The sequence below is a fragment of the Hippocampus guttulatus genome, chromosome 11 (genome assembly GCF_054856545.1).
Source record: "Hippocampus guttulatus isolate MCC_2025c chromosome 11, RoL_Hgut_1.0, whole genome shotgun sequence".
NCBI classification, from domain to species: Eukaryota; Metazoa; Chordata; class Actinopteri; order Syngnathiformes; family Syngnathidae; genus Hippocampus; species Hippocampus guttulatus.
The window spans coordinates 17,390,583-17,403,366 of NC_141271.1; the positions used below are offsets into that span (position 1 = coordinate 17,390,583).

General features: G+C 41.7%; 1 protein-coding gene across 2 annotated transcripts; it reads right to left on the reverse strand.

Moving 5' to 3' along the window:
- Positions 1–1,197: 1,197 nt before the first annotated feature.
- hat1 (histone acetyltransferase 1) lies at positions 1,198–10,526 on the reverse strand. 2 transcript variants are annotated; one of them, XM_086124147.1, is made up of 11 exons: positions 10,430–10,526; positions 9,768–9,839; positions 9,365–9,440; positions 8,787–8,907; positions 5,690–5,866; positions 5,470–5,591; positions 4,784–4,888; positions 4,329–4,435; positions 3,595–3,746; positions 3,005–3,121; positions 1,198–1,707 (listed from the first exon to the last, which is right to left on the reverse strand). In XM_086124147.1, exons 1-11 carry the CDS (start codon positions 10,434–10,436, stop codon positions 1,537–1,539), a joined length of 1,227 nt encoding a protein of 408 aa, XP_085980273.1. In that variant the 5' UTR covers positions 10,437–10,526; the 3' UTR covers positions 1,198–1,536. The 2 variants fall into 2 exon arrangements, with proteins under 2 accessions (XP_085980273.1, XP_085980272.1); XM_086124146.1 differs by lacking the exon at positions 10,430–10,526 and having other exon boundaries at positions 9,768–9,873.
- Positions 10,527–12,784: the final 2,258 nt, after the last annotated feature.

The following is a 12,784-nucleotide window of genomic DNA, read 5'->3' on the forward strand; positions in this document are numbered from 1 at the left end:
CATCGCTCGCATGATTAAACATGCTGAAACACGATTGACAGATGTCAGCATTTTTTTATTTTTTTGCATGTGGAGTCTTCGGAAATATAACCGAGTGAAAGTGGGAATTTCAAACACAAATCCGCCTCCCACATCTCGGCACTTATGCGACATAATAGACAGCCTTGTGTCCCCGCTGAACAAAAGCTCAGCGATTGAGGACCCACTGCTGTATTGGCGATAATCGTTTGTCTGCGCAAGGAGGCACACTGCCTTCTTTTTTTGGGGGGAGGGGGGGGGGTGACTCAAGAAAGGAAATTGACATACTGGATATTATGCTCCATTTTTCAAAGTCAAAAAGTTTCAATGGATGTTTTTTTTCGTGTTGCAAAAAATCTTTCCAGCTTTCCATCTAGGCGGGGGGAGTGGTAACTTTGGACTGAATTCAGAAGTCTACCAGGTCCTGCCGCATCGTGGCAGCAGTTCTGTCAGCAGCGCCGAGCCTATAGCGGTCACACACACGGCTGGGGAACTAGCGAGATGAGGTCTCTTGTGCGCACGAGTGGGTTCAATCAAGCTTCCCAGGTTTTGTCTTATGACAAGTGGAAGGATAGAATTGACCTAGCGATCCTTATTTAGCGACAATGTACTAAAGTATCATAAAGTATGATGGGTATTTACCTGTGATCTCTGCAAGCTGGATTGTTACAGGGATGCAAAGGTTTTCAATTGAACACCATAATAATCATTAAGCGCATCGAGGCACTCCAGAGCAGTGGCAATTACAAGTTGCATTAGCCAGAAGAGGTTGAGTGAACAAAGTGACATTTCGAGCAGGTACACTGTGTGTTTAAAAAGCATGCTGGAAAATGCGGTGATCAGAACGCGGGCAAGTGGAGCAGTCCATAAGAATTTTCCGTGCATTAAGGTTTAGTATGCTTATCTTTTTTAAGATTGTCCAACATCCGTTTGCAACGAGCTAGCATATTTTAAAGCGATGCGGTTGTTAAAAACGACATATTATTCTCTTTGTTTTATGTTTAGTTTGACGGCAAATGACAACAGGGAGTGCCAATAGAAAGCTTTACAGTTTTTTTTGTTTGTTTTTTTTTAATTACGAATATTTCACAATGCGGCAAATAGCAGCTTCTTGTGAAGTGAGCTGAGCTTGCTGCTGCCATCTCTGCATCAGTGAAGAAACGTGTAATACGAGGCAACTACAAATACCATTTTTTTTTATTTGAAGTGCTGCAAAAACGGTGGGACAATGGGCAAATGTTCCAGGGAGAGATCTACAAACATGACTGGTCCTGCAAATGTGGGGCAAAGCCCCACCAAAGCTGCACTACTCCTCCAGTGTACCAACACAAGCTGGGAGACAAAATGGCTGCTCTCCGCTGCAACCCACAGCTCAGCTAACTGTAAAAACACTCTGCAATTAGAACGGTGATTGGATTGTACGTCTTCACGAGTGTCTCTTCTTGGTTGCGGTGAGAGTTCACGACACACAGACCACGCAGTTGAGAGGGTGGGCTCCTGGCAAGTGGTCTCTCCTAATCAGGCCTGCGACGCCAGCCTCTCGATGATTCTTCGGTAGTCTTGCAAAACCACCTGGTAGCTCTTCTCCAGCTCCTCGTGTTGCATCTGAGTGTCCATCTGACCCAATTGGGACACCACCTCCTCGAGCCGCAGGCACTTTGTCATCTTCGTTAGCTCCCGCTGATTCTTCTGTTCAAAAGAAGCAAACCGGAGGCCACGTCAGGGACGGTGGAAACGGTCATTTAGGAAAATGATCACAAGTGTGGCATGATTTTAAATTTGTAAAATTAAGGGGGGAAAAAAAAGCGTTTACCAGAGGGTAAAGATGCCGCTTCTTTTCTCAAAACTTCAGATGACTACTGCCTGAGGATGCACGGGCGAAGCATTTATAGATGTAATTATCTGTCGTTCTTCCTTCACAGGATTCTTGAGGCGCACACAAGTTGTCTTCTTGTCACATCATGGAATTTAGAAATGCACCCTTCTCTAGTGGAGACAGGGCGGGGACTGCAGGGAGGCCAATCAAGGTCCCTCATCCTCTACTTCTGCAGTCATGTTGATGTGTAACGTGCGCAGAATGTACTTCATTGAAACAGGCGTGAATCTCCCTCATTGTTTCCGATTTCAAGCTTACACAAGTAACTACATGTTGGACCAGGACCCTGACCTCTGATCCATAACAGTGAGTTTAGACCACAGTGTCCTTAGACAATAAAATAATCAATTTCTTTTTTAATGCAGATTGTCCAACCCGGGTAATGTGATGCACACTAACATCAGCTACTGATGAACGGCATTTGGAAAAAGCGATGACAATGAAATTCCACATTCCACACAATCAGACAAGGTCGAGGCATGTTAAAAAATATATTTTTTTTTAAAAAAGCTCTCTTAGGGCAGAGGTATTATTCGCTCACATTTACAAAGGGGCAGCATCCAACATTCAGCTAATTACATGTTAAAACTCCTCAGGGAAGGAAAAAGAAAAGAAAGAAAAAAAAAAACTGGCAGCATCTGGCGAACAGATCTCTTCTTGTCAATTTACCCCGTGGGACCTTTTTTCCATGTCCTACTCTGCCTCTTTGGAGGCGGGGTTTCGCCGCCGAACAGAATGCCTGATGGTTGCTATGCAAAACAACTCCGACAGAAAGTTCCCCGTCACGGGGAAACAGAATGTACGAGTTATGTTAGGACACGGGGCTCTATTCCATGATTTCATAACGTGCATCTCATTGTACGGAAAGATTGCCACATAAAATTTGAGTAGGCCCCCCCCCCCCCTAAAAAATACTTAAAACAATTAACATCAAATTGCAGGTGCCCCTGATGACGATGGAAACATGCCATGACACAGAGCTACACTCATCTAAATAGTAACTTTTTCTTGACAAAGTGCTTCAAACATTTCCACTGATTATTCCTGTGCAGTATTTTCTCATCTTAACCCATCACAGAGAGCGAGAGAAAAAAAAATTTGACGACTCACCCTGTAAGGTCCGAACAGCCTCTTCTTCACTGCCAAGCGGTACGCCCTTGATTTCTCTTCATCGCTCATGTCCGTCACTCTCAGGCGCAGGATCTCGTACACTCTTCTTGCATGTTTCTGTAGAGGTAACATTGATTTAAACCGATGGGGTTTTACTCAAAGCTGACTTACTTTCACAAGTGGCGAGTCTCGGCTCCTGGTTTTGTGGCAACTGAAAATATGAATTGCCGTTTCATGACGCGCACAGGAGGATTCACGCAAACAAAAAATTCATTTACGGGTTTCAGGCAGGAGATGGATTCGCATTCCAGGCGGCCAGCAGCGGTTAAGACAAAAATACAGTATATCGTGGACACTTAATTGTGTTTTAGACAACAATACTTAACCATATTTACAATTTCAGATGAAGTAATAAGTAAGGAATAGTGAGGCTTGGGGTAAATATTTTCTCCCACCCTGATGCTTATGGTTGCAAAAAGGCTGAGAAAATGTCCGAAGCATCCACGAATTGGTCATTCAATATTTTGCTGGTGCCATTTTCCGACATTCATCACGGTGAGGAGACGACCAGGCAAGTATTGAGAGAGTACCTTGTTGATTTTCAGTTTCATTTGTGCCTCTTCAACCATTTCGGCTGACAGGCCCCGGTGCAGTTTGTCCTCCGCAAAGGACGGCAGGCCCTGACAAAGCTTGACCAGCACGTAGTCCCTCAGCTTCACGTAGCTCTCAGAAGGGTCTTCAGCTGAAAACGCAATAGATGGCAGTCAGGTAAGAATGATAGCAATCTCTCTGCTGGGGTTGTAAAGCATTTTCTTTTGCTACATTCCAAATTCCAGTCTCGGATGCCTCTTTAGTATTCATCCCCGGTCTCAGCACAGCCATGTCAACAACTTAGATTGAGTAAATCTCAATAAAGCCTCAGCAGGCTAGTCTTCATGCCAGTTCACCAAATCAACTTTCCCTGCATGATCCAGTCACAGCACTGACAAATCAATTTCAGCATTTGTGACTGAACCGCGCATTCCTTTTCGCTCCAAGCACAAAGGCCATTCCGATGAAGTTGGGACGTTGTGTTAAACATCAATAAAAACAGAATATAATGCTTTGCAAATCTTGTTCAACCTATACCTAAGTGAATACAGTACAAAGATATTTCCGATGCAAACGGATAAACTTTGTTTTGGGCCAATGATCATGAACAAGAGCGGTACAAAAAAATGGGCTTGTTTTTGTGGGTGTCGTTTGCAATGGTGCGTCATACTATGACGAGTTGCTTCTTAAGGCAACTTAACGCTATAGCTGGTGTTTATTTAAAATGGCTCACCTGTGATGTCTTGCACTTTTGGAACGCTAGAATAAAATCTGTGCACTGCCTCCAACAATTGCGCTCCATGACCTTCTCCTTGGAACGGAGGCAGTATCAGCATTTGACTGTTTAGCGAATGAACACAAAAAAAAAAAAGAGGAAAAAAAAATTAGTGTTGATTTATAAAATACTTAAAACATGTTTTTTTTAATATCCAAGCAGCAGCACAACAGGAACAGAAAGTGATGAGTCTCTTTGAACCATCAGCACAATTAATTCAGTCACATCAGATGCTTATTTATAAAGTTGTTTTCAGACACAAATCACCCCCGGTTTCATGATGAAACCAATGATTGGTGATCTCGGCCAGTAATTTGGGCCCTTCTTTGGGAAGAGGATAAAGAAATGTGCAATTTCCCTCTTCCCTTTAACACACAAAAGAATGGGATAGCCCGTGCTGCCCCAGCAATTACCTTACACGTGGCCGGGTTTTGTCTGGATACGCGTAGTAATTATAAACTGTCATGTAGCCAATGGTTGCGTAGAGGGTCTCCCCGTCTTTATTGTACTTTTCAAATCTGCACATAAAACACAAAGGCAAACAGGTCAATTACAAGCGCACTTTCATGCAGTGTCCATTTTACACCCCTCCCCACCTCACGCACGACGGCACCAAGTTAGAGCAGCCAGGCCAGATCGGTACACCTGCTGCAACCTGAATACATTATGCACTTAATTGGAGTACTGCAACTTAGGGGAAGAGAAAGGCCTGAAAGAGGGATTGAGCTCCTCAAAAATCACTTCAGTCCATTTTGCCCATTGTCACTTTTAATAGGTGCCAAGGTAAAGGAAACACTGGCAGAGGCTCTTTTTACTGTTAACATACTGTTCAATGTTTCAAAAGACAACAGCATTCAATTCTGTTCGTGCCCCCCCCAAAGAAAAAAACCTCAAAAGGGCTTTTTGGCACAAAAGAAGTTCTTGCCTGATCAAGAATTCTCCTACCGAGGGGAATATAATCAAATCGGCCGGGTAATTGGCCAAAAGCGACTCAAAAAGGGGCTTTGTCTTTCAATGACACAATATAGGCTTTGGGATAGTTTAGGGTAGAGGGGGGGGGCACATGGGGGCGGGGGTGTCAATTAAAGAGATCACGCACACAAGAAAGAAGTCCCAACGATCGTCATCGGGGTCAATGAAACTGGCGGTCTCTATGAACCACATGAGGAAGGTCTGCAGGCGCTCGTGGTACTCTCGGAATCCTGAGCAGCTCAAGTCGGCCTGCGGCGAATATGATGGGAAAAGAAAATGTTACAAGCTGAAATATTTCAAGCGGCTTTCAAAAAAAATGCACGGGGCAAAAGATGAGCCGTTCACACCTTGTGAATCTGATACGTGAGCTCTCCAGCTTCGTCGTTGTGGACCGTGTACACGTGCAACAAAGTGCCGAAGGGCCTGAAATTCGCTTCCTTCTCCAGCAGCGTGATGAAGTCATCAGTGTTGCAGATGAAGCCGGCGGGAACAATTTCACGGATCTTTCCATCGATATTGTCGGGCTGTAAGGGGAATTCAGATCATTCCGGTGATGAAGGACTGGGAAAGGAATACACGCGCGTTCAAACCCAGTAGCGCCTTGAGGTGCGAGTTTAATCAGTTCCTTGAGCCTGCTCGTAACTTTTCCCTTCAATGCGACATGGTGCCGTTTTCTGGCATGAGCGCCTCAGCCAACTGGAGGCAAGACGGGTATACATTGTACTGCACTTTCTGTGGCGTCACCAATGTGGTGGCTGTTCTAACAAAATATAATAAAATAGCTTACCGGTGATGGGACATTGTAAATTTCTAAGAATGTTGTGGGAGTGAACATTCAAAAACTTAGAACCCTGGCAGAGGCTTAGAGAAGAAAAAAAAATCTTGCATATTTATATTTATCTGGTCCCTCATTATTGTGAGAAATCATGAACATGCTCAGTGTCTTCACATTAATTTTCAATAAATAATGAACATTCTTCAACGTTATTTGAGCTAATTTGTTATTTCAGAAGTGTGTATCAAACTGTTAGCTGGTCACATTAATCTGTACCCCGAAAAGTAGCTCTGAATGAGCCCTGGCTTGAAGGCTAACAACGGCACCACACTGATGCTAATTGTTAGCGCGTGTGCGTATGTCATTTACCATTGTATGCTAGCATTGATGTAGGAGAGGCTACGTGGTTGTTTTGATAAATAAAAACTCGGTGTACTTCTCTTTGTTTTATATTTACTTTGACATTTTCAGATCAGGCTGGCAAGAAGCACTTTTGAGCCTTTTTTTCGAAGAATGTTTACTAATTTAATCTGCAATACTTTTGCTTGTTGTGAACTGAGTTGAGTCATCTGCCGTCATACGTCAGTCATTTTGCACTCGCAAGCCAAAGCAAATCCACATTGTTTGATCGACATCTTGTATCTTTAAAAAAAAAAAAAGTACGTCGGATCACTCCTATCTCAAGGCTGTATTCCAGGTGACTGAAACGAAACATTTCTCTTTTCAGACAAGGCAAGGCTGCAAGAAATGTACCAAAATAGGTTGTAAAAAGAAAACAAATCCCCCGAGTGTGCGCCAATGAAAAGAAAACCATTAGGCAATTAAAACTGTCAGCTGAGCAGAGGGGCCTGGGCAGCCCCTCCTCACCCCTCCCAGTGAAAAGACCACTTAAATCGGTACATTTACTCTTCAAGTTAAACCATGAATATGTGATGAAGTTGCCACAATAACGCATTTCTGCCACTCACCGGGAAATTAAACCTGATGAATTGATCTCAACTTCATAAACCTTTGGCAATTCATAATAGAGGCCCTCTCCTCTAATCCTGCCAAGTGAACCCAATCAAATGAATTGGGCCCCGCATTTTTCAAAGGGCCTCGGAGACAAAGGGGCGCTACCCCTCGGACTTTTTCCCTCAGCGCAACGCGTGGTTAGTTCAGCTGTAATGTTTGCATTGTATCCATTTCCACAAGGATTGACGTGAGAACACTTTACTAAGCGGCCCTTCACACCATTTGCATGTGTGATGGGCATTATGTCGCCACAGAGACCCTCGCTGCTCGGCATTCAAAACAGGGAAATGAAGAAGGTCGGGGCAAAATGTACGACAAAAGGCTAATACAAAATACTGCCGATTCTCCCCCTTTCAGACATCAGCTAATATCAAACTGGAGGTAATGCACCTGCAGCTGAATGCCTCTCCAGTGCTGCGATTGTTCGGCCGCGTTTGGAAGAAACAAGGAGCATGCTTTAAAAAAAAAAAAAAAAAAGGCCTTCGACAAACAAGCCTTTTTGTTCGAGACACTCTTTGACATACTAGACGCCAAATTGCGCAGCCTTTCAGAATAGATGCCTTCGTGTTTCCTGAATGTAACTTAACAATGTACCTTCGGAACATTGTTCTATATATTTGATTGCAAAACAATCAGGACAAAGGGGGAATAAATAAATCGAATTTGTCGTGTTGGTATTATCTAGCGTTTTTGAAGCAAAAGCCTTCCATCATCTTTTTGAGTCAAAACAAACACGCTCACAGAGGTCGATGACGGAAATGCTGAAAATTGCCATTAGTCTGAATTAGTTATTGTCCAGGAAAAAAAAACGGCTAAGAGACTATGTAGCAGCTGCTTAAATTCTAAGTCCTTTTTCTCACCACCTGCACCGCGGCCTGACTGTCCACATGCACTCGGACGGGGAGACAAACACTCTTCAGACGTAGCCAAAGTTACTCCCCTCGTTCTCCACCCTGACACCAGCTGCACTCAAACCCTTGACGCTCAGAGTGCCGTCAGGGTCAACGCTGAGCACACGCTGGCAGTCAGGCAGCCATCATTCTTCATCTTGAACATCATCTGTGGCTTCCAAGTTGGCTCCAAAAAATACAGAAAATGGCTCTCCACTTCCAATAAAAACATTGACAGTCAACTGTCTCACTTCTCATCCTTATCAGATGGAAGCATTGACTTTTTTTTTTTTTAATATGAGTCCTTCACATACGCTCAAATCATCAACATTTAACAACCTTTTATACTTCGTAGTTGGTATGGGAAGAAATTTCTTAACTAGAAAAATTAAGTAGTAGTTAAAAAAGTAGAGACGCGTTTTCCATGTAAATGCCCTAATCCGTTCCAAGCACCCCCCAAAATTCAGACATAAATGTTTTCTAAAGCATAAAAATACATCAAAACACGTAACTAGTTTAAACATGGCATTCTGATTAATATTGCGTTTGTGGAATATAAATTAAACTAAATCCACCATCTGAGCGGGCACCCATTTTGCCACTTGCTGTCGACTGAAAATGACGTCACAGTTACTCAGGGATCAGGTAATGACCAATCACGGCTCAGCTTGCGGACACCACATGACCAAACTCAGAAAACGTAATTCCATTGAGGAGAGGTAATAGGAAAAAAAGGATGTGGGGAAGAAAAAAAGCAAACCTTACCTCCACACAGTCAAATGTGTCTGTGACTTTGGAGGAATACTTGACTTTATAAAGAGTGGTCAGGCTTCCAGCTGTGTAAAAGAGCTGGATCTGAAGACCTTTGTATCCAAATGCCACCTCACTGTGGGGAAGGGAAGAAATTAATTGTAATTCAGAACATTTCATTTTTTTTTTGTCAAATACTAATTTATATATAAAACATAAAAAGATATATGCCCCTCCCCACTGTCTGACATGAAATTACCCAAATTATTTCTATTTGCTAAATGCCAGAATAATTATCTTTGACAATTTGGAACACAGATTTAAAGCTAATCAATGTGACCATAGGCTGGTAGTGATGGTAACAGTGGGCTTACTTGGGTCCACAAGGAACAATTCTATCAGTTTTTGTTTTCACGTTTACATTTTTACTTGGCACGCAACAATTGGTTCTTGCAACAGTTCGGTTCTTATGGGCCTGAATTTAGTCTGCAACATAAATCCAACTTTACGACAATATAGGCTTTTATATGCAAGTGGGGAACGTTAATTAAGTGAAGCGGTGCTCTCCATAATGATGGAAAGAAAATACTTACTCATCTCCAAAAATCTGGTGGCTGTACTCCGGGTGGAATGTAGTACCATCATCATCAACGTCCTCTGGAAAGCGAACTGAGTTAAAAAAAAAAAAAAGTGTATGCTTTTGGTTAAGTGGTTAAAAGTTAAAAAACAACAACAACAACAGCAAATAAACACAATTGACAAATAACAGAATACGTTATGGCTTCTTGCATGCATTTCAGTGTTGTGTTGAACTAAACAGATTTAATGTATCAGTCAATTTGTGAGTAAATTGAGATGATGTCATTATTACTTTGATGTGCTTATTTGGTGGTGTGTGGTGAGATTTTTAAGCAAATGGGTGCCTTGGCTCAATAAAAGATGGGAAATATTTGATTTTACATTATGCATAAAATACAGCCCAAAAAAAGGACATACTTAGCTTTAAGCATACAGCTTCATTGGTGTCACACTTAAATTCAGCCAGTTTCTTTTCCATGTTGTTTGCTCCTGAGAGAACACACTCCATTAGCTATTATTCAAGGATACACTTTCCACAGGATGATAATCGTTTCAATGTATAGTAGGCACTCTTAATGGTGCACAAAACTAAGATCAGTCTGTCTAGCCAAAGAGTTTTTCGGAGGGAAATCTAAGGCAATAAAGCAGAGCTTATCTTTTGAATGTTGCAGCATTGGATATAGCCTGGCAAGACTACGTCATGAAAACAAGCACTAGTAAACAACACTACAATATGTTCGCTAAAAGAGGATCATTCACATCTCGTACGGAGTTAAGGTGGCTTGCATGCATAATAACAAGTGTCTGTTACTTTCCACGTGGATGTAAACAAGATTTTTTTAAAAAGCTGCCATGCCCACACAGTCAGTACGGCTAAACATACAGCATGTTATAGACAGTCTGATAGCACGCAGCTAACACAGCAGGCAGGCCCGCGTTGCGAATTCTGTTCTGCAAAGTTGTCGTCACGCTCGCCACGTTAGACGTTGGGTAGACCACGCTTCTGTCTGCGCGCCGGTGGGTATAAAGGGAAGCTGGCTAGAACCGGAGGCAAAAGAACCAAGCTGTCAAATACGTACCCGCCATTTCTGCAGTGTTGTGGGAAGTGTGTTGTCCCAAAAGACCGCGCAATCATGAGGACTTCCGGTGTTACGTATTTCCGCTCGAAGCGGATGTTTTTTTTTGGGGGGGGGGGGGGCTCTTCTTTTCCTTCCAGCGTACTTTGAATTTTTAAAATATGTATTTCTCAAAATGTATTCTGTTAAAAAAGACATTTGTTCGTATGAGGAAAAAAAACAATTCCTCCTATTTTACCAAAAAAATAGCATCGAGGTACCGTTTCTTAAATCATAGCCTAGTGCTCTTACAGTTCAATTATTTGGCCATGATAATAACATCAGATTAACATCTTGGTGGAAAACATCCCTTTCAGATTGTAGATTTTGAAAAGATGGTTAACAATGGAACGCCCGCGTGTCACTGACCAGACTTTCATATAAACTGAGTCAAGATTATCATTAATTCAGTATTCATACTTTGTTAACAGGTTAACAAACACAGTTATAATGAAGAGAAATAACAATTGTGTGGAAATGAGCGATTTTGAACATGTCAATGAGCTCACAATGATCTGCTATCAACCCAGCATTTGCTTTTCTACCCTCCAGGTGCACCAATAAATGACATACCCAGTCAGGTTTATGCCACTGTAATTTCACCTCCACTACAATGTCAGCACGAGATTACACCTTTTCTGTACAAATACTATGTTTTATTTAACATTTCTCAGCAACTGCCAGATCACTGCTTTGCAAAACGGTAAAAAATAAATAAAAGAGGAAAAAATAATGCAAGTTTGCCAACTGCAATTCCCTACCTTTACTGAACCGAGGCACCCATTAAAAAAACAAAATCATCAAAACAAAATATGAATACTGATTAATAAAAAATGATCTTTTATCAAATTATCCCCAATTTGTCTTCAGAGAATTTTTATTTGGGTCTGTTTAATTAAATAGAAAGTTGATATATATAAGTTGTTCTTGTCACATTGCGTGGTGGTGGTGGACCCCAAAAAGCAGGCAGGAGGGAGGAGCAGGGTGTATTTGAAGAAGTGTATTGATAAAACACAGAAAACTAAATTCAAAACAAAGTCATGAAAACAAAACGAATCCAAAGTAACAAACAAAAACCATGGCAGAAACTAAAAACTCTCAATAACAAAAACATGACCGAAACAAACATGACAGTAGCATACCAACAGCCACAAACAAACACGACAGCAGCAAAAAGCAACAATGACCCCCGACACTGAGTGTTCGGGCAGGAGTCCTTTTCTACAACTAATAATTACATAATGACCAACAGGTGTGCAACTGCAGGGGGAGCCCTACAGTGCCATCGGTTTGTCCCAAACCAAATCATGACAGTTCATGTATATGAATGGGGAAAAGGTGGATTACTGTATTTTCTGCCATTTATTGAAAGCTTTGATTATTCTGCCTATCACTACAAGTCACTGACATAGATGGCTGTACAAAGATATCTTTCTAATTAATAAATAATGGTTTTCAAACACATTAACTGTGAAACTTGTAATTCCCTACAGCAACCCCTTACCCTGGTTGGGAATCACTGGAGAACGTGTAACTGTCATGATTCGGTTTGGGACCAAGAGGTGCCACTGTAGGGCTCCAAGCCCTGCAGCTGCACACCTGCTGGTCATTAGGTAATTAGGGCTTTAAAAGGACTCCCAGCCCGACCACTCATGGTCGGGTCATTGTTGCTTTTTGCTGCTGTCATGTTCGTCTGTGGCTGTTGGTATGCTACTGTCTTGTTTGTTTCAGTCATGTTTTGGTCGGGTTTTTGTTATTGAGAGTTTTTAGTTTCTGGCACTGACAGTAACTATGCAGCAGTAAAGTGGTCCACTGTATGGTCTTTAAAAAGCAACTTTTTTTAAATGTCTTAATTTCTCTTGTTAATGTGCTTAAATGTTGTCAATCTTTGTTTTTTGGGAATGTACTTTTGATTTTATTGCTCTGCTTTTGAATGTCTATGGCTGTTTTATTTGTTAATGCTTTTAGGTGTTGTGCTTTTGCTTGTGCGACGCACAATGAAGTATCTTGTTCATGAAATGTGCGATATAAGCAAACCTGCCTTGTCTTAAAATAAAATTCAGGCCATATAATGGGGCTGGAATGTAAATTCATTAGTATAAAATACTGTATTGACATGTGATATAAAGTAATAAATTATTTACAGAATGTAGTGCAAATCAAAACCGACTGTGAAACAGACCATGACGTCACCACTTGCTAATGTGTTCGATTTGTTTCAACGTTGAAGCCGCGACTTGGTACAGCGCACGTACAATTTCCCTATCAATTAATTATCAACTACTGCAATGTGACGGTCGTTTTTATTTTATGAGCTTC